The sequence below is a fragment of the Corvus cornix genome, chromosome 17 (assembly GCF_000738735.6).
Source record: "Corvus cornix cornix isolate S_Up_H32 chromosome 17, ASM73873v5, whole genome shotgun sequence".
Lineage (NCBI taxonomy): Eukaryota > Metazoa > Chordata > Aves > Passeriformes > Corvidae > Corvus > Corvus cornix.
The window spans coordinates 3,832,892-3,850,075 of NC_046346.1; the positions used below are offsets into that span (position 1 = coordinate 3,832,892).

At 43.2% G+C, this 17,184-nt stretch overlaps 2 protein-coding genes across 2 annotated transcripts; one reads left to right on the forward strand and one right to left on the reverse strand.

Annotated features, from left to right (window-relative positions):
* The first annotated feature begins 42 nt into the window (after positions 1-42).
* REXO4 (REX4 homolog, 3'-5' exonuclease) lies at positions 43-5,036 on the forward strand. Its single transcript, XM_039561423.1, has 8 exons — positions 43-351; positions 840-1,198; positions 1,482-1,634; positions 1,821-2,014; positions 2,404-2,492; positions 2,726-2,800; positions 3,062-3,136; positions 3,735-5,036. Exons 1-8 carry the CDS (start codon positions 154-156, stop codon positions 3,834-3,836), a joined length of 1,245 nt encoding a protein of 414 aa, XP_039417357.1. The 5' UTR covers positions 43-153; the 3' UTR covers positions 3,837-5,036.
* Positions 4,187-17,077, reverse strand: STKLD1 (serine/threonine kinase like domain containing 1). Its single transcript, XM_019284746.3, has 19 exons — positions 17,006-17,077; positions 16,360-16,455; positions 15,844-15,888; positions 14,450-14,524; positions 13,736-13,840; positions 13,481-13,551; positions 12,769-12,884; positions 12,301-12,413; positions 12,040-12,200; positions 11,468-11,598; positions 10,734-10,817; positions 9,492-9,608; positions 8,803-8,937; positions 7,787-7,915; positions 6,809-6,946; positions 6,128-6,256; positions 5,718-5,855; positions 5,314-5,393; positions 4,187-4,473 (listed from the first exon to the last, which is right to left on the reverse strand). The coding sequence occupies exons 1-19, from the start codon at positions 17,018-17,020 to the stop codon at positions 4,411-4,413; spliced, it is 1,941 nt and encodes a 646-aa protein (XP_019140291.3). The 5' UTR covers positions 17,021-17,077; the 3' UTR covers positions 4,187-4,410.
* Between the last annotated feature and the right edge of the window lie 107 nt (positions 17,078-17,184).

Sequence of the window (17,184 nt, forward strand, 5' to 3'; positions counted from 1 at the left end):
CCCCCCGCCCCCCCCGCTCCGGAACCCAAGCGCGGGTCGGCGTTCCCCGCCGGGGCGGTGCGGTGCTGTGCCGGTCCCCCTGCGGTAGCGCCGGCGCGGTTGGGACTCGCTGCCCCCTGATCCCGGTCCCGGTCCCACCCCGCTGAGCCCCGCATGGCGAAGCAGAGTCCTGCGGTGGCCCAGGCGGCGGGGCCGAGCACCGCGGCCCGCGGGAAGAGCAAGAAGAGGAGGAAGAAGAAGAAGAAGGCCCTCGGGGAAGCGGCGGCCGTGTCGAAAAGCGCCGCCATGGCGGCCGTGGGTCCCCCCCGCAGCCCCCAGGAGTTCTCCTCCAACTGGAAGGCGCTGCAGGAGGTGAGGGGCACCGGGGGATGCGGTGTGGGGAGCGGGAGACAGCCCCGGGGGGACGGAACGGGGAAGCACCGGGGCCAGGCTGGCATTCCCTGAATGCGGCTCCACGGTGGGGTTGACACGGAGCGATGGCACGGACATTCCACTGTCCCAGGCTGCTCCAAGCCCCGTCCAACCTGGCCTTGGACCCTTCCAGGAATGGGGCAGCCACAGCTGCTCTGGGCACCCTGTGCCAGGGCCTCAGCACCCTCACAGGGAAGGATTTCTTCCCCATATCCCATCTAGTCCTGCTCTCTGGCAGCTTGAGGTCATTGCCCTTGTTGCCCTGTCACTCCAGGCTCTTGTGAGTAGTCGCTCTTCCTCTTTCTTGAAGGCTCCTTTTAGGTACTGGAAGGCCACAATTAGGTCACCCTAAAGTCTTCTCTTCTCTGGGCTCTTTTCCTTTATATTTTTTCCTTTTTTTTTTTTTTTTTACTTTAATGTCATTTTAGCTACTGAAACAAAAGGCAAATAACTCCAGCAAACCCCTCTCCACGGGTCAAACAGACACCAAAAAGAAGCAGCCACTCAAAGCAACCAAAAGTCCACAAGTCCCAGCAATCAATGGGAATGGGACTGTGGTAAAGACCAAATCCACAAATAAAATGGTCACTGGTTCTGCTAAAGACAGTCCTCCTGCAGGCAAGCCAGAATCCAAGGGGGTTACAGTGAATAAGAACTTAAATGGCACCAAAAGCAACGGGAAAGGCTGCAAAGAAAAGAAGAAAAATGGCATTGTTGTGAAGGAGAAGGATGAGCTAAAACATAAGAGGAGGAAAGCTGAGGAACACGTGGAGCAGCAGCCCAAAGAGTGAGTACTTCAAGGCAGCAGCTCTGGATGTGAATATTCATTTTGGGGGGAGCACAGAGAGGTACATTCAAAACAGCTGCACTCTCCCAGACCAAATTCTGGAAGAAATAAGACACACATTGCCCCTACTCCTCAGACACAGCAAGAAACCTGCAGAGGTGACAGTCATAGACTTAATTTTCACAGGGCTTAGCTCTTGATTTAAAAAGTAAACATACTTTTTATACAACAGACACCAGATTGCTTTGAGACTGTTAAATGTAATTACATCTTTTCTTCCCAGGGCTGACATCTGGTTTGATGATGTTGATCCAAAAGATATTGAAGCAGCAATAGGACCTGAAGCAGCAAAAATTGCCAGAAGGAACCTGGGACTTGAAACGGAGCAATCCCAGTCTGTGGAGCAGGTGCTGGTGAAGGAAAAGGCTTTTGATGGGTGAGTGACATTCCAGGGGGAAGGATGGCAGCAGAGGCTTCTGAGAACTGATGTGCAGGTGCACACTGAGCTGACATCTCCCCTCATCTGCTGACAGGCTTTGCCCTGTTCAGATCCATGTGTGAACCTCGTGAGCTCCACCTGGGCCCTGCAGAGGTGTCCCCAAGCTGTCCCTTTGCCTTTCAGGCTGACCCGAGCTGTGGCCATGGACTGTGAGATGGTGGGGGTGGGCCCCAAGGGCGAGGACAGCATCGTGGCTCGGGTGTCCATCGTCAACCAGTTTGGGAAGTGCATTTATGACAAGTATGTCAAGCCTACAGAGAAGGTGACAGACTACAGGACAGCTGTCAGTGGCATACGGCCTCAGAATATAAACACAGGTACGAGGGGTTTCCCCCCAGAATGTTTTTTCATTCAATGGGGGTTGTCACAGAAGCCTCACTGGCTGAGCTTGGAACAGTTTGAGACCTAATTTGGGGAAACAAAATGCTGAGATTTATGTTAAACTTAATGCAAAGAAAAACTGTGGGAAGAAGTGCTTTTATGCAGTGATGACAAATGCCCTTGAAGGAATTAACTGGTGGAGTATGGTATTAAAAAAGTCATTTCCTATTCATGCTGTGCTCTATATGGAATCCTCTATGTTCTAGCAAGCAGGGATTCAGTGTACTGTGCAGTTTGCCTAACTACTGTCCCAAGGATACAGTTACTTCCCAGAAAAGATGCAGTGTTTGCTCATGGAAAATGTTTCCTTGTGTGGCATTTTTAGGTGAAGACTTTAAAACGGTTCAGAAGGAGGTTGCTGAGATCCTGAAGGGAAGGATTTTAGTTGGACACGCCTTAAAGAATGATCTAAAGGTACATTGAAAATTAAATTTCTAATGCATCATTCTGGATCAAGGGAACACACCTGAACTCCTGGAAAGCGTGGTCCTGAATCCAGCCTGTGTCTGTATGATCTGGGTCTTGTCCTTTCGTGGTTTTAAAGAGTCTCTTATAATGGATGGAAGGAAAAACCAGGCAGCTGCACATTCAGCTCTGTAAAGTTTCATCCAATAGCACATTTAGTCTGAAAATGTGATTTCTTCTAGGTCCTATTTCTTGATCATCCTCAGAAGAAGATCAGGGACACACAGAGATACAAACCTTTCAAAGAGAGAGTCAAGGTAAGAGACTGCTGGGAAGGAGCTCAATTAACAGACTCCAGAGTTGCTGACTGGCTCCTGTGCTTGCTGTTACCTGACCCTGTTCCTTCTTTCCTACCTATGCACACAGGTCTCATAATGCATTCATTATTCCTGATATTTCACCAGCAGAGGCTAAGATGTGCTATTCTTTGTGGAGCATAATGTTTTTATATATACACCCCTCTCTGTTGTTTCAAGTCCTGTGAGACAGCATGGTTTATGATCTTACTCTGTTTCTAGAGTTCCAGGCCATCCCTGAAGCTGCTCTGTGAGAAGCTGCTCAATGTTCAGGTGCAGACAGCAGAGCACTGCTCGGTAGGTACCTCCTCAGAACATCCAGCTCTGCGTTCTGGATTCAGTCCAGAATGCTGTGCCTTCATTCCAGTGAAGCTCAGCAAGCTCTGCTTGGACACCAGTAGCAGTGACATTGTCATCTAGGCTTGCTCACTGTTTCCTTATTTCATAAACAGCTTTTGCACAAGTCAGCTCTTAACTCTGAATTCTTGTTATTTTAAAATCCCCAGGGGAAAAGGTAATGGTCAAGATCTGCTTACCTTGAAAGCAGCATTCTGCCCTGCTGTACTGTGGCAGGATGCATAAACAGTGTGAGAGCCTTTCTTTCAGCGGGCAGGAGGATGGAAAAGAGGAATGAACTGGGGAAGCAAAATTGGGAGGGGAGCTCATAGATACTGTATCAAGAGAATTTTTTCATTATGACTTTCCCAGTGACAATCAGAAGTGCAGAGCCTTGTGGTGGGCCCTGGACTCTAAATACACCATTTATCCCTTTCACTAGGCACAGAGCCTAAATGTAAAGGGAGATCATAAAATGCTAATTGGAAGGATGTATTAAAATGATGGAAGATTTAGCTGCTTATTATCTCACATCTTTATCTGGTCTGTTCTCTTCCAGATCCAGGATGCACAAGCAGCTATGAGACTTTACACCTTGGAGAAAAAGAAATGGGAAGCTGCTGTTAAGAACAAAGCTAACAACAAAAATTGTAAAACTTAAAAACACAGGGTAGAATCTTCCATCTGCAGCATTTGCTGGTTTCATGTCACATTCCAAATTTAGAGATAAGTCAGAACTGACAGCAGCTACTTCATAAAATCAATCCAAAGACAATTCTACAATAACCTGGAAGTACAGGAATGCTGCTGTCCAAGAAAGCTGCTGGTATCCCTGCTGGATGGCCCCTGTGCCTGATGCCTGCTACTGTGTTCAAACCACCTTTGTGACAAATGCCTGCAGTTGGGAAGAAACTTCAGTTAAATTTCTTCAAGGGAAACAGACACTGACTAAGTTAAAAGAAATTTAATTATGGTAGATGAAAGAAGAAACTGCCATTGCTTTATCAAAACTGCCCGGACTAAAATCTTTATTTCAAGTATGGTGAGGTGCACAAAGTGAGGTCAACCACAAGGTGAATTCTTAATTATTGCTGTTAGTCACACAGTTCGGTACCTAAACCAACAATAATACCTGTTTTTATATTATTAATAGCCCAATATTCATCTTCCTGGTGAGAAGAATCTTCTAATGGAGGATCCAGGCTTTGGTATCCTGCAGTGCCCAAGTCTTGTTCTCAGACAAAGCATTTTTCCTTCCTCAGTTTTGAGAGTGTGGCATCCACCAGGGTCAGAATCTCCTGCAGGGAAATGGGAAGATTATTTGTGTGTCAAATAGAAGATTACCTTGTTGCTCCACTTATTTTTGTAGTTGTTTATTAATAAAAACAATGTGTCTAACATGGGTCTTTAAAGTGGCTGCTGTTGTTACAACAGGAGAGGGAGCTTTCTCCTCATCTGTGATTATTTTTTTCTGCACTACCCTGTGGCTGCAGTGTTGCTTAAAGTGGTGCAGGCAATGCCTGCAGGAGACCCTGGAGAACAGTTTGTAACTGTCTTTGAAACCAATTCTATAAACACATAACTAAAATCAGCAAAATTAAGACTAACCAGTTTTACTGGCTTGATGAACAAACCTAATCATTGGTTTCTTGCCAGCAAGCCATTGCAAAAGAATCATTAGTGTAACACATTAAATAGCTCTGATAACTTGGCTGTTTTTTTCCTTTTTTCAATGTGACTACTTGGTGAAATTTAATGTATGTTAAATCTTCCCACAAACTGTCAGAAAGTTTTTGTTGGTTTTTTGTTTATTTTGTTAATGATGCCACTTCCAAACCAAAAATAAATTGGATGTAATGTACTTATGGCTTTATTCCTGTAAACTTTAGCCTGGTTTAGCATGAAGACTGTAGTAAATTAATGTTGCAAGGACATTAGGTTTTTTTTTTAAATTTCAGCATAAACAACAAGAAAAAAGAACTTTCAACCACTAGTTCTCAGTTAGAACTATGCTTACAAACTCACTCTTCACTCCACATGCAGCTAATTCTCTAAATTTCTGCACTATGATCAAAATCCATCACCAGAAATAATATACTAAGCACCCCCTCTTTATTATCAGAGACACTTCTCCATACCGTGCTAAATGGAAACTGGAGTTTTATTTCAGACAGCAGCTTTTCCATTTTCTGGGACTTCATATCCAGCATAACCTCGTCTGCAGTGTCAATGAACAGGATAATTTATGGTTAAAGCACAACTGCCAATGGAGCAGGAGCTAAAGGAGCACAGGGAGAGGGCAGAGCTACACAAGGAGAAGGCAAGGTAAGATGAAGTTAAAATGTTTTACCACCAGAGTGGCATTTATTGGGAACAAGTGGAGTGAATTCTCAGGAGGATGAATTGGAACTTCCTCAGACACAAAGGAAGTCTTTTGTTAGAACAACTAACATGTCCCTGAGCAGCTGCTGTTGTGGTTTTACTGATTTTGGGGTTGGGATAGAGGAGGAGATTCAGCAAGTAACAGCACCAGCCATCTCACCATACTGAACCATCTCGCTGATCAGCAGGCACAGAGCTTCTGCCACCCCTGGCTCATCGAAGTGAAGATGATATTCATCTTTGATCAGCTCTATTCCACTGCCTTTTGAGTCCAGGAGAATTGCCAAAGCTGCAGTTTCTGCAAGGAGGACAAACACTGCTGGGCTCATTGTAGCTGCAGACTGCGTGATCTGCTTCCCATCCCCTCCCCAGCTGGCACGTGTCATGTTTTCAGGAAGTTGTGCCCATTATTTTCAGTCTTCCTAAAAGCTATTCTGAAGCATTTGGGAACAAGAAGAAGACCAGATATGCAGCTGACACTGTCATGCAGGGCAGAAGTGATTTTAATGATTGTTTTCATATTGATTGAGCTGATTTGTAATTAATAAAACCAGAATTGCAGGATGTTACCTGACAGCCTCACAAGGCTGGCTAATGCCAGGCAGCCATTCTTCACCAGCACTGCTCTTTCTGGGTTCATCCTGAGTGCATCCAACAGAAGTGCTGCTGTGGGTTCACAGTCACTCTCTGTTACACAGTCTTTAAATAAAATAAACAAAACACACAGAAAACCCCAAAATTTCAATGTCCTCCAAGCCAAAAGAATAAAGAGTCCCGAATACTCAACTTATTCTGCTGATGGGGAATAGAAATGAGATTGCTGAGGGTGTTTTGCTCAGCTTTTCCCAGTGGATCAATGCCACAAGGGCAGGCAGAAGGTAAATGTGACAATATTCTGGTGTAAGACAGGACTACTGCAATGACGGGTTCCTAAGTGCACATGATAATGAAAGAGATGATTTCTTTTTTAACATGAAATATTGTTCCAAATCAACCAAGCAAATTGCCTGCCCACCAATGCAGTCCCCATTAGCAGTATCTGGTGATTTAATTGCTGCAGTTCATCACAAATGGCTCCATTAGGGAGTCACACAGCGAGTGCAGGGAAGAGTGACCAAGAGAGGATGCAAATTCCTAACTCTGCTGCCATCTGCAGAGCCTCCTCCAGCCGAGCAGCCTGGACTGCAGGGCTCACCACTGACACACAGACCTTTTCCATGCCCAAGGGACAAGGAGACTGGGAACACCCACCTTGGAGTGACAGTGCCCACAGAGCCGAGCAGGCAGACTCTGCAACGACTCCGTTCTGGAGGTGTTTCTGAAGGACTGCAGAGGTGACGGGGACAGCACTTTCCAGCACTGCTTGGTCTCCATTATTCTCTGAATTACCTTAACAGAAAGGAAATGCATCAGGCAGAGTTATTTAATCAAGTGATAATATCATTGTATGTCAAATTTTATCAGTGAAACCTTAATGGGTGTTGGCATTGGAATAATACAACATTGCTTTAGTCTGGAGGGCAGCAGAGGGAAGGAATCAAAAATGTACAGAACCAGACCAAATGCTACAGGACTAATAAATAATTCTGTTTCTTGGGGAAAGCTGAACTTCTGCAGGAACCTGTGTTCTTTGCCATTTAAATTATGCAGAGGGATCACAGCAAGAAACCTCCAGAAATAACCACAGTTTTGACAGAATCTGGGCTGCAGGATGGAGATTCCCATAAATCCAACAGGTGATTTTTTGTACAGAGGGAATAAAACACACCAAGTGCAACTGTGCACAGTCTGTGCTTGCAGCCTTCCTTGATGATCAGAACACCACACACCTCTACAAGAACACGTCACAGAAACAAATCAGTAAATATAAAATCAGGTCACGTCTTGGCCTGAATGGCAAAAATTTGGCTTTGACACCTTATCACATAAAGGGCTGCTAAAAAAAATCTGCATTAATTTTTATTTTTATCTAATCTAATCACTTTGTGATTTAATGGATCACAAAGTGATTCTAGCAGTGCTGTGGAAATAACTCTCCAGAATCACAAAATCACAGACTGGTTTGGGTTGGAAGGAACCTTAAAGATCATCTCATTCCAGTTCCCTGCCAACAAGAATGGGAGAAAACTCCAATCCCAGCGACAGGAATGTCTGAACTCAGTTAGGCACAATACCTGCTGCCCTTCAGTCACATGAGAGCAGGCACAATACTGGCTGTGTTCTACTTACCACTCACAGCCAAGCTCCAGAGAACGGCACAGCAAGAGAAGCAGATCTGGTCATTATGAAGAAAACGTCTTAAAATTGACAGAAGGTCTGGAATGATTCCAACTTTCCTGAGATTCTCCGCAGCTACTTCTGAAAACCACAGAAATTCTATAGAACCCGGTATTTTTGTCTCACTCACTGGCCTCGAAACAGGCAGCGCTAAACGTATTTAAACTGAGAGAACAAACCGGCAACATGAGCCCATCAGCTGGACAAAAGAAAGCAAGAGCACACACCGAATTCTTTAACAAGATGCACTTAACACAGCTGATCCTTTCAAATGGATGTCTGCCCATCCTTTTTCCTCACAGACTTTAAACTCACCGAGCAGGAAAGGAACCGAGGGGGTGTAAATTACAATTTTTCACCTGTTTCCATTTTAACGATTCAAACCAAGCTTCAGAATTAGGAAACGCTGGATAAAAATAGCTTGGTCTCACACATGACTTTTTGTAATAATTTTTTTTAAGGTTACACCCTTGCTGCTAAATCCTTCTGTAACCATTTCTAAAAACAGTCTTTGATGACTGTTGAACTGACACTGAAAACAACTAAAAATACTACAAATATTTAGCAATTACAAGTTCAGAAGGAAACAAAGCAGAAGAACTAGGTACAATGGTTTCCATTCATCATGGCACAGTCCAAAATAGAATTCAGGTTCTATGCCCTCGTTATCTCAAGCACTACTATTTGCAGAGTTTGTACTTGCTTCCAAACCAAGAGGAAATACAGAATTGTATCTATTAGAGGGGTCCTGTAAGTCCCTGAAGCCTCAGCATTGTATATTATACTTTCAGGGGTGTTCTCTTATCAATATCTGGTCAATCTTACCAATATTACCACTATTAAACTAATACATGCCCACAGATATCTACAACTCTCAGTGAAGCCACCATTTCTGCATTGTATCTTGGATTTGTTTCAGAAAACAAAAATAAATTAATATTCCCCAAAGAATGAGCAAGGTGACCCACCACTGGCTGAAACCATCATCAATAATGTGCAGAGTGATGACAGGAACTCTTCATTCTCAGAGTGTTTTCTCACTGTGTCTAACAGGCAGCTGGCCACGCACTCATCCAGGGCCATCATCACCCCGTGTTCCAGAGCTGTCACCACAAACATTGGAATAGAACAAAGATTTCAGTGGGTTTGAATGAAATCTGAACCCTCCTGCCCTGCTGTCAGCATAGCAAAACATTCAATTAACAGCACTACTTCACATAAAATAAGCAAAAGTTACTTTAAACTTTCATTTTCTGCAAGTCAATTCTCAGTATTTTTAAGCTTGTGTCATTATCAGGTTGTTTTGGGGTAAATTGCCGTGAAAGTGACAGCAGGGACCACACAGGAGACCCAAAACCACTTTTATGGTTTCAAATGTAAATACCAAAACAATGAGAGTCTTTTATTTATGCACTCTGGTAACACCCTACACAACATGAAAACAAACTTGGTTGGACAAGATCAGTATCTATATTTAAAATTAAGTCTTAACACACAATTCCTGTATGCCAGTCCTGAAGGAAGGCCACAAGAATCCAGAAAGCTGCTTAACTTCCTTTAGTTCTTTACATTCATCCCCAAAATCATTACTGAACCCATTATCTGCTCCATTAATCTTTACACGACCCAGCAGAAGGAGGAAGTCTTGTAATCGTACCTTGACTAAGAATTTCAAGCAGTAAAGTGCAGCCTTCTACTTGTAAGTCCAGAGAATCTATGTGAGTCTTCATGGCACCAGTGATCACTTCTGTGCATTTTAGCAGACAGGGGAATGCTGTGGGGAAAAGAAATTGTTTGAGACGAGGTTCTTGAATCAAAGAGAACAAAACAGAGTGAATTTTTTTAATCTGTGTGGAAAATATCTCCTATTAAAGACAGCTGAAGGCTGTGCCAGCCAAGTGTAGCCAACACTGGAATGCAGCAAGTGCTGGGGTGCAGGGAATGCCAAGCCATGCAGTTCAGAATCTGCAGAGCAAAGTGTTTCACCCCAACTCCTATTTCCAGGAACACTTGGAGCTTTCAGAATACCCCATACAGCTACTCAGTGTACCCACAAATATGTGATAAAATGATGAGGAAAACTGGATGGTTTTTAGGGGTCCATTTTGAGCACTTGTGAAGCTGAGAGCATCACTCAGTCATGGTGCAGAAGTGCCAAACAAGCCAGATGTGAGCACAGCCTCGTGTTGCTGTCACCAGGACTGGATGAGAATCCCACAGATTCATTTTGTTATTTACAACCAAAGCCCACTGGATTACCAAGTAAAGCTTTCTTAAGTTGAAGATAAAGGTAAGTCTAATGAAAAACCAAATTATTCTTTTTCTTTATCAATTAAAGCTATAAATAACCCTAAGTTTTAACATCATAAGCCAATCCCAGCACTAAAGTGCTGTCAAAGGACAGAGCATTTTACAACTGATTTAACACAGTGCTTTGAACTATTAACCTTGATCTGAAAGTTTCATTTGAAAAATGTGCAGTTTCTGGGAGAAAGTAGACAGCTTTCACCCTCACAGCTTTGCAAGACACACGGGAATTAGCCAGGTGTAGCTTCCTTTTGCTCTGCCAGCCTTGCAGCCCCAGGAATTACCCCCAAGTCATTCCAGGACTTGTGGAAATCACCTTCCTCAAATGTCAGTCTGTTGCCAATTCAAATATCACTTTTTTTTTTTTTTTCCAGTGCCCATTTTTCTTATCCAGTAAAACACCTCTGCTGGTTAACAAAAGCATGTACAGAACAAGAACCAACACAATCCTATCAGCTACTGGCCTGGAGAAATAGGAAGAGAGGAATTTCATTTTCATTTATTGACATTAGAAATTTTTTCCTCTTCCTATTATCTCAAAGTGTAAGGAAGGAGCAGAATAAATAAATAAATTGATCAAATAGTGCCTTACCACTTTTATCCTTTACAAAGCTGGCAAGGTGCTGAATGCCTCTAGCCTGGACTTCTTCAATATCCCAGGAAGCCTGCATGAAGTCTAAGAAACCAAGGAAATTCTTCTAACCATTCCACACAAACACAAAGCACTCCAATTGTCTGTGTTTTGTGCTAGATGTGAATTCATATGAATGAAAATAGTGAAATTTGGGATTGTTGAAAAGGGACTGTTGATTGTTTTCCCTCAACTCATCAAACATTTCACTATTACAAAGTGTGATGATTCACAATGTATTTGGCATTATATATATATATATATATATATATATATATATATTTGGGGACCTGTTGGAATATTAAATCACAGCAGGAACAGGAGCTTTAAATGCATTATTCCAATAGACTTTTCAGATTAAAAGAACATCTTCCTTTACTTAGAAGGAAAATGATGGAGCAGATCCTTTGTAGCATAAATTGGCAAATACGTTACAATGCAAACAAAGTAAGTGGAGCTCCCAAATCTTCTGAGGAATGACCTGTGACCCTGCTTAACTTTTGCAGTAGGAATGGCTGAGAATCTTAGGAGTTTAGAGAAAAGGCTCTGTAGTGATCCTTGCTCCAAAGAGGATTCCATTTTATTTCAGGTAAAATGAGTGTCCAAGAATTTATTTCCAGGTAGAATCCATCCTGACTGGAAGGGTCTATTTCCTATGAAAATCACCTTGACATTAATCTTATTCTCCTTATTACCTAGAACACTTTCAACTCCTCCCTGAAAGAGCACATCTGTTACTATGGGAGACACAGACTTCTTCAGTTTTATTGAGGTGTCACCAGCAAAAGCCAGGCATTTCCCAATAAATGGAACAGTGACCAGATCCCTAGAATTTTGAGAGACAAAGGCAGCACCAGTAAGTTAGAACTGGTAAGGTAAAAAAGAATATCTACTGGCATTGTTTAATTTTTATATTAAAAAAATCTAATATTACTTCTAGACTAGATTTTTTTTGACAGAACTTAAAACAATTTACTTCAAAACAACTAATGAAAGAGCTCACACTGTACAAGCCACACTTAGGTGTCAAGTTCAGGCTCATAAAATTGTGTATAACATGAATTTATAATATAACTGCAAAAAGGGACACCTGTGCATATCAGTGTCCACTCTGAATGAACATCAAGTCTTTAATAACTCAATTTGTTGAGGCAGGAGGATAAGCAATGTTAACTCAACCCTTTCCAACAGCAGCTAACATTCCCAATTTGTGTGTGTAGGAGGGGTTTAGGACAAAATCAATAAAGGGAATGCAGCCAGAACTCACCTTGCTGTGGGTCTCATGCCGGGCTCAATCTGTAGCATCATCAGTAAAATTGGAAAGAAAGGCAAATAGCTGCTTTCTCCATCCTGCATCAGTGTCAGGACTCCCTCAAGGCAGCTGCTGTCCCCTCTGATATCCTGCAGTAAGGAAGTTATCTCTTCTGCCTGGGAAGAGCACAGTGTCAGACAGCTCTCACAAATTCATTTACAGATATCCTGGTGAGCCCAGGACCCTTTAAATCCCTTATAAATCACTCTTACACACATTCAGAACAAGGCAGCTCATCATATCAAGGAGGACACAGCCCAGAGACCAGATGTCAGATTTCTCAGTAAAAGAAAACCCAAATGTTTCTGGAGCCATCCAAGACTTGCTGTCTGTAGAAACAAGAATCACAGGGTGACATTGCTGGCATTGTGCTTCCAAAGACCACAAAACACACTGTAAACTAAAGAACAATTTTCTAAGATGTTTCTGAGTATAAAGCTAAAAGGGATTCCAACTGTTTTGGTTGCAGAGCTCAGGGTCACAGACATATCTGTAATTTTCACTTGCAAACACAATGCTGCAGACAACTGCCTGTGAAAATCCTATTTAGAAGACAAATAGTCTCATGCAGAGAAAGGAGAGGGAAGATAACTTTTTCCTCTTTCCTAATTTTTCTCTGAGGACTAAAAACATCCACCACAACCAAATCTTTTAAAAATACAATAGAAAAAAACAAATGCCTACCTTTTTCCACTCTTATTCTCCACTTCAGCTCATCTTTCATAAGTGTTTCAGTACTGAAGTCACTAAGCATGAAGGATGCTCCACCAGTCACAAGGATGTTTGATGGCTTGAGATTTCTGCAACACAAATATTTTCTGTCAGCCTGTGAAATTAGAGTCTAATTACATATAATTACAAATCCCCTGCATCTTTAGCCCTCAGAAGGGTTGGGTTGATATTTGTGGTGGGTTTTCTGGGGGGGGGAGGGGGGTGGGGGATTGGTTTGGACATTTTTTGTTTGTGTTTTGTTGGGGTTTTTTTAATATACAAATGATAATCAACCAAAATACAATTATTTTCTTCTTTAAATGCTTTAAAATTTGTGCTTGTGACACAAATTGATCTGAGCATGGAATGCAAGGGTTGTCTCTTATTCAGATACACAAAGTAAACTTTGTCCATCACAGCCACCAAAATGTGAGCATTTACAGAGATAGGCAATTTTTAACATTCAAAAAAACAAGAGCTAATACCTCAGTCAAATGAATATTCCAGACAAAACTCAGGAAGTAGGTAACTCCAGAAGTAAAAGAAAACTAATCTAAAGTCTGGAATTTCTACTCCCTACTTCTCCTCTTGGAAGAGTAAAAATCCCTGCCTCTGAGCACTGTGCTGAACCAACACTGCAAAGAACAAGGGCCTGTCAGACAAAGAGAATGAGAATTCTGCTCACCTGTGCCAAATATTTTGTTTGTGTATGTAAAACAAAGCATCCACCATCTGTCCCAGGAACTTCTGAACCACCTGTGGAGAGGAATAGACATGAAAGTGTCACACAAAGACAGTAACTTTCAAATATCTTTCAGAAGAGTTTCCAAAACCACCCTCCTGTGCTTTGAAGACTTTAGGGAGGATTTTCAGAAAGAAGAAATACCACAAAAGCAACAAGTCTTTCAGTTCAAACAGGTGCCTCTTCTGTACTTTTTACCATGTCTGTTATCTTTTCTGACTTCTGCCTCTTTTCCTCGATTAGAGCTGAAAGATCTCCTTGCCCTGAGTGCTGCATTACCAGGCAGAGGAACGGAGATGAGACCTGTAATAAAACATTACACCAAAATTGCTTAATTGTTTGCAGGTAAGAAAGACAAAACCAAACTGGTGGGTGTGATGTTCACAGTACAAAAGGGTTCTGAGATGATTATTCCCTCACAGAAGAGATAATATTTAATTTCTTTCATTAAAAATACAGCATGCTCATTGTTTTAGCAAATGAAACAAACCACCACTATCAAGCATCTTATCTGAAGCTGTATGGGATGATTCAAATCAATTATACATCCACGAAATCATCAAAGATTCTGTTCAAGCACTGAAGAAAACCTGCAAATAAATAAGTCAGGGCTTTCAGCTTCTTATGATCCCCTATAGAAAGGTTTTCATGCAGGCATGAAAATCTGAATTGCACACTAATTCCCATCAGAATCTGGGAGTCTGCCATGTGATGGATTCCAACAAATACATATTCACATCTTTTTAGTGTGTTCATTCAGGAGTCAAAAAAAAACCAGGCTTGTTTGAAACCAAATAACCTTCTTTATTAGCATCTCACCCCAATGACCCCAAGTTTAAATCTGTGAATATGCTTATGTGCCTAGAACATAAGCCACACATTCCAGTTTAACCAATCCTGTTCCATTCTTACCTCGTTATTCCAAGTCACAAACAATTCCTTGTAAGTACAGATGTGTGAATGGCGGAGTTTTAGCAAATCCATTGCCTGCATAGAATAAAAAAAAAAGATAAAATAGAGAGCTTTCTATAGCAGTCCTTCCCTTTAACAGGACCTTAAATAACACCCTAAGCCAGTTCCTGACTTGTTCATGTCACATTTCTCATCAAACTTCTCCAAAGCGCCAGCTCTGTTAAATATTTGCATCCACAAGTGTGGAAAGAAGGAAAATATTTCACTCAGACTCTACTCAGTGCTGCAACAGCCTTGACAGATCCAAGGATATAAACTGATCCACAGGGGGATGATGTGTGAACAACCCCCTTCTTCAGTTCCTAACATCCAAACCTGAAAACACATCTTAGAATACAAGTCAGGACGATTTTTCAAGTGCAGCCATTATTTCCTGTAACCTCCATGCAAGCTCAAGCCTCAGCAAATACAATGACACGAGGTTTTTACCTCCTTGAAGGTGGTTTCCGTGTAGGGCTCTAACAAATCCTAATCACTTCAGCAAATTTGCTGATTATGTGGAAGATAAAAAGAACTCAAGTTACTCTTCTGTAGTTGTGTTTGTGGCTGTGCAGACACAACAGAAAAACTAAAAAGAGCCACGCTCCCAGATAGCACAACCGCATTTATTTCAATAGATGGATTTCAATATTTATTTCAACTGAAAAATTGGATCAAGTTTTACTGGTAATGCCACGTTTGGTACAGAAAGAGGTCACCTCTCTGACCAGGATAAAACATCTGCAGAGACATCTCTTGTCACTCTTTTCCAACTCCAGATGTTGTGTGTAGTGGGCACTGTGAGACTCATCCATCATGTGCTATTCCACATATTTCATTGCAACCATTTTTGGTATTTTAAGAGTATTTCTGATGCTTCTTACTCGAGGCATTGCAACAAATTTGCACCAAAAAAAAAAAAAAGTGCAACAAAGAGAGAAAACCAGTCAAATCATTCACATTAAAAAAGTCCAACTCTGAGAAATGAGCATATCATTAAATATGTTCTCTAGACATTGAGTTATTAATAATAAACTAAAACAGACCAAGGTTCTCCTTCAGCTTAAAGGCCAAAAGCATGAGTTTTGCCTTGGCTTCACAAAACAAATAAAAACTCTAAGAAAGGACTATTCTCCAAGAAGAATTGTCCATTTGAATTTACATATCCAAAAATAACAACAATTAATACAAAATCCTGGCCTGAGCCCAAGCAGAGGGCAGAGAGCACACCCCACAAACAGTCCTACCTGATTTACTTATTATTTACTCAGCTAATCCTTGTAGATAAAAGACTTGTTTCTATTAAGACTTTGGTCTTTGTAAGTGAAGTAGTAAAGAAAAGACTGCACCAATACCTCCTTCAAGGCCACATTTGCTTGGTGTTGGTCAATGCATTCAACCTGCACCAAACAAAAGACAAGGATGAGACTGTAAAAGAAACACAGGGGAACTTCAAGCCAGAACACTGTTGTCACGGTGACTGGACTGGAAATTCTGTGTGAGGTGACACAAATTTTCAATGCCAGCTCAAATCTGTAATGTTTGGGGCAGTTTTGGCGTCAGGAGATAGGTAAAACAGAGTTGTAAATGAGTGTGTGGTAGCCAGGGCTTCTCCTGTCAGGGCTGCAGGGAGCTGAGGTGAGAACACTGAGGGGACCTACCTAGGCTGCTGCCCTTTCCCCACTTTGAGCCTCAGCATTCCAGTAAACTGATCTGAATCTCCCATTTTCCCAAAAAGCAGCACAATAACGAGCAAGCCTACTCTTTCACAGCAGCTGAGCTACCCAGCCTGTGTCTCCTGTTACGATCATGGTGCCCCTGGAGAAAACAAACATGCCAAACTCTTGTTTTCCTAGCAACCACCTCCTCACCTGCTTTATTGCATATTTCTTCTGGACACCCTCATCTGTTTTCAGCCGAGCTGCCAGCATCGTGCCCAGTGCCCCGGGCTGGAGCTGCTCCAGCACCTGCAGGCACAGGAGACCCCCAGAGCACCTGCTCAGCTAGGGCAGAACATCTGAGGCAAAAACCCCTTCCGCTCGCTTCCCCATGGAAAGCTTCCACACAGGGAAGGCCTCCAGCTCCCCATGGCAGGACTAGGGGCACACCCACCTTCACCCCAACTCCTGACTGGGACACAGGCCTTCCCCTCCCTCCCCTTCAGGGCATCCCCTGTGCTGAGAGCACCCCCAGGGCGATCCACAGCCCCTCCAGGACCATGTAACCCCCCCAGGCCCACTCAACTCCCCCTCCCACGGTTGTGTGCTGCTCCCAGGGGTACCCACACCCCTTCCCCAGGGCCATGTCCCCTCATAAACCCCTCCAGCACCACTAAACCCGCTCAGAGCCACTTACAGCATGTCCCTAAAGGGACCTGTACCCACAGTCCCTGCCCAGGGAACATGCCCCTCCTCAGGGCCATGCACCCCACATTGACACCTCCAGCACCATCTACACCCCCACAACGCTGCAGCCACGCGCTTATTGCCGAGCAGAGCCTAAGCCTGGCAGCAGCACCTCATATTTCTCCATGGCGGGGGCACAGCCTGGCCTCCCACCGGGGACTGCGGGGCGCCAGCCCCGAGGGAATGAGAGACCCCCCCCCCAACGCAGGAGCGGGGCCGGGGGTGCGGCCCCTTTAAGAGCGCTGAGGGGCGTGTCGGGGGCGTGTCCCGGCGGGGAGGCCCCGCCCCCCG

Coding starts and splice junctions, on each gene's coding strand:
- REXO4 (XM_039561423.1), top strand. CDS start 154: ATGGCGAAGCAGAGTCCTGCGGTGGCCCAGGCGGCGGGGCCGAGCACC. Junction 1,199..1,481: donor GTGGAGCAGCAGCCCAAAGA/GTGAGTACTTCA, acceptor TTTTCTTCCCAG/GGCTGACATCTGGTTTGATG. Junction 2,801..3,061: donor CTTTCAAAGAGAGAGTCAAG/GTAAGAGACTGC, acceptor CTCTGTTTCTAG/AGTTCCAGGCCATCCCTGAA.
- STKLD1 (XM_019284746.3), bottom strand. Junction 8,938..9,491: donor GCTTGAAATTCTTAGTCAAG/GTACGATTACAA, acceptor TTGTGGTGACAG/CTCTGGAACACGGGGTGATG. Junction 5,394..5,717: donor CAGCGAGATGGTTCAGTATG/GTGAGATGGCTG, acceptor TTGACACTGCAG/ACGAGGTTATGCTGGATATG.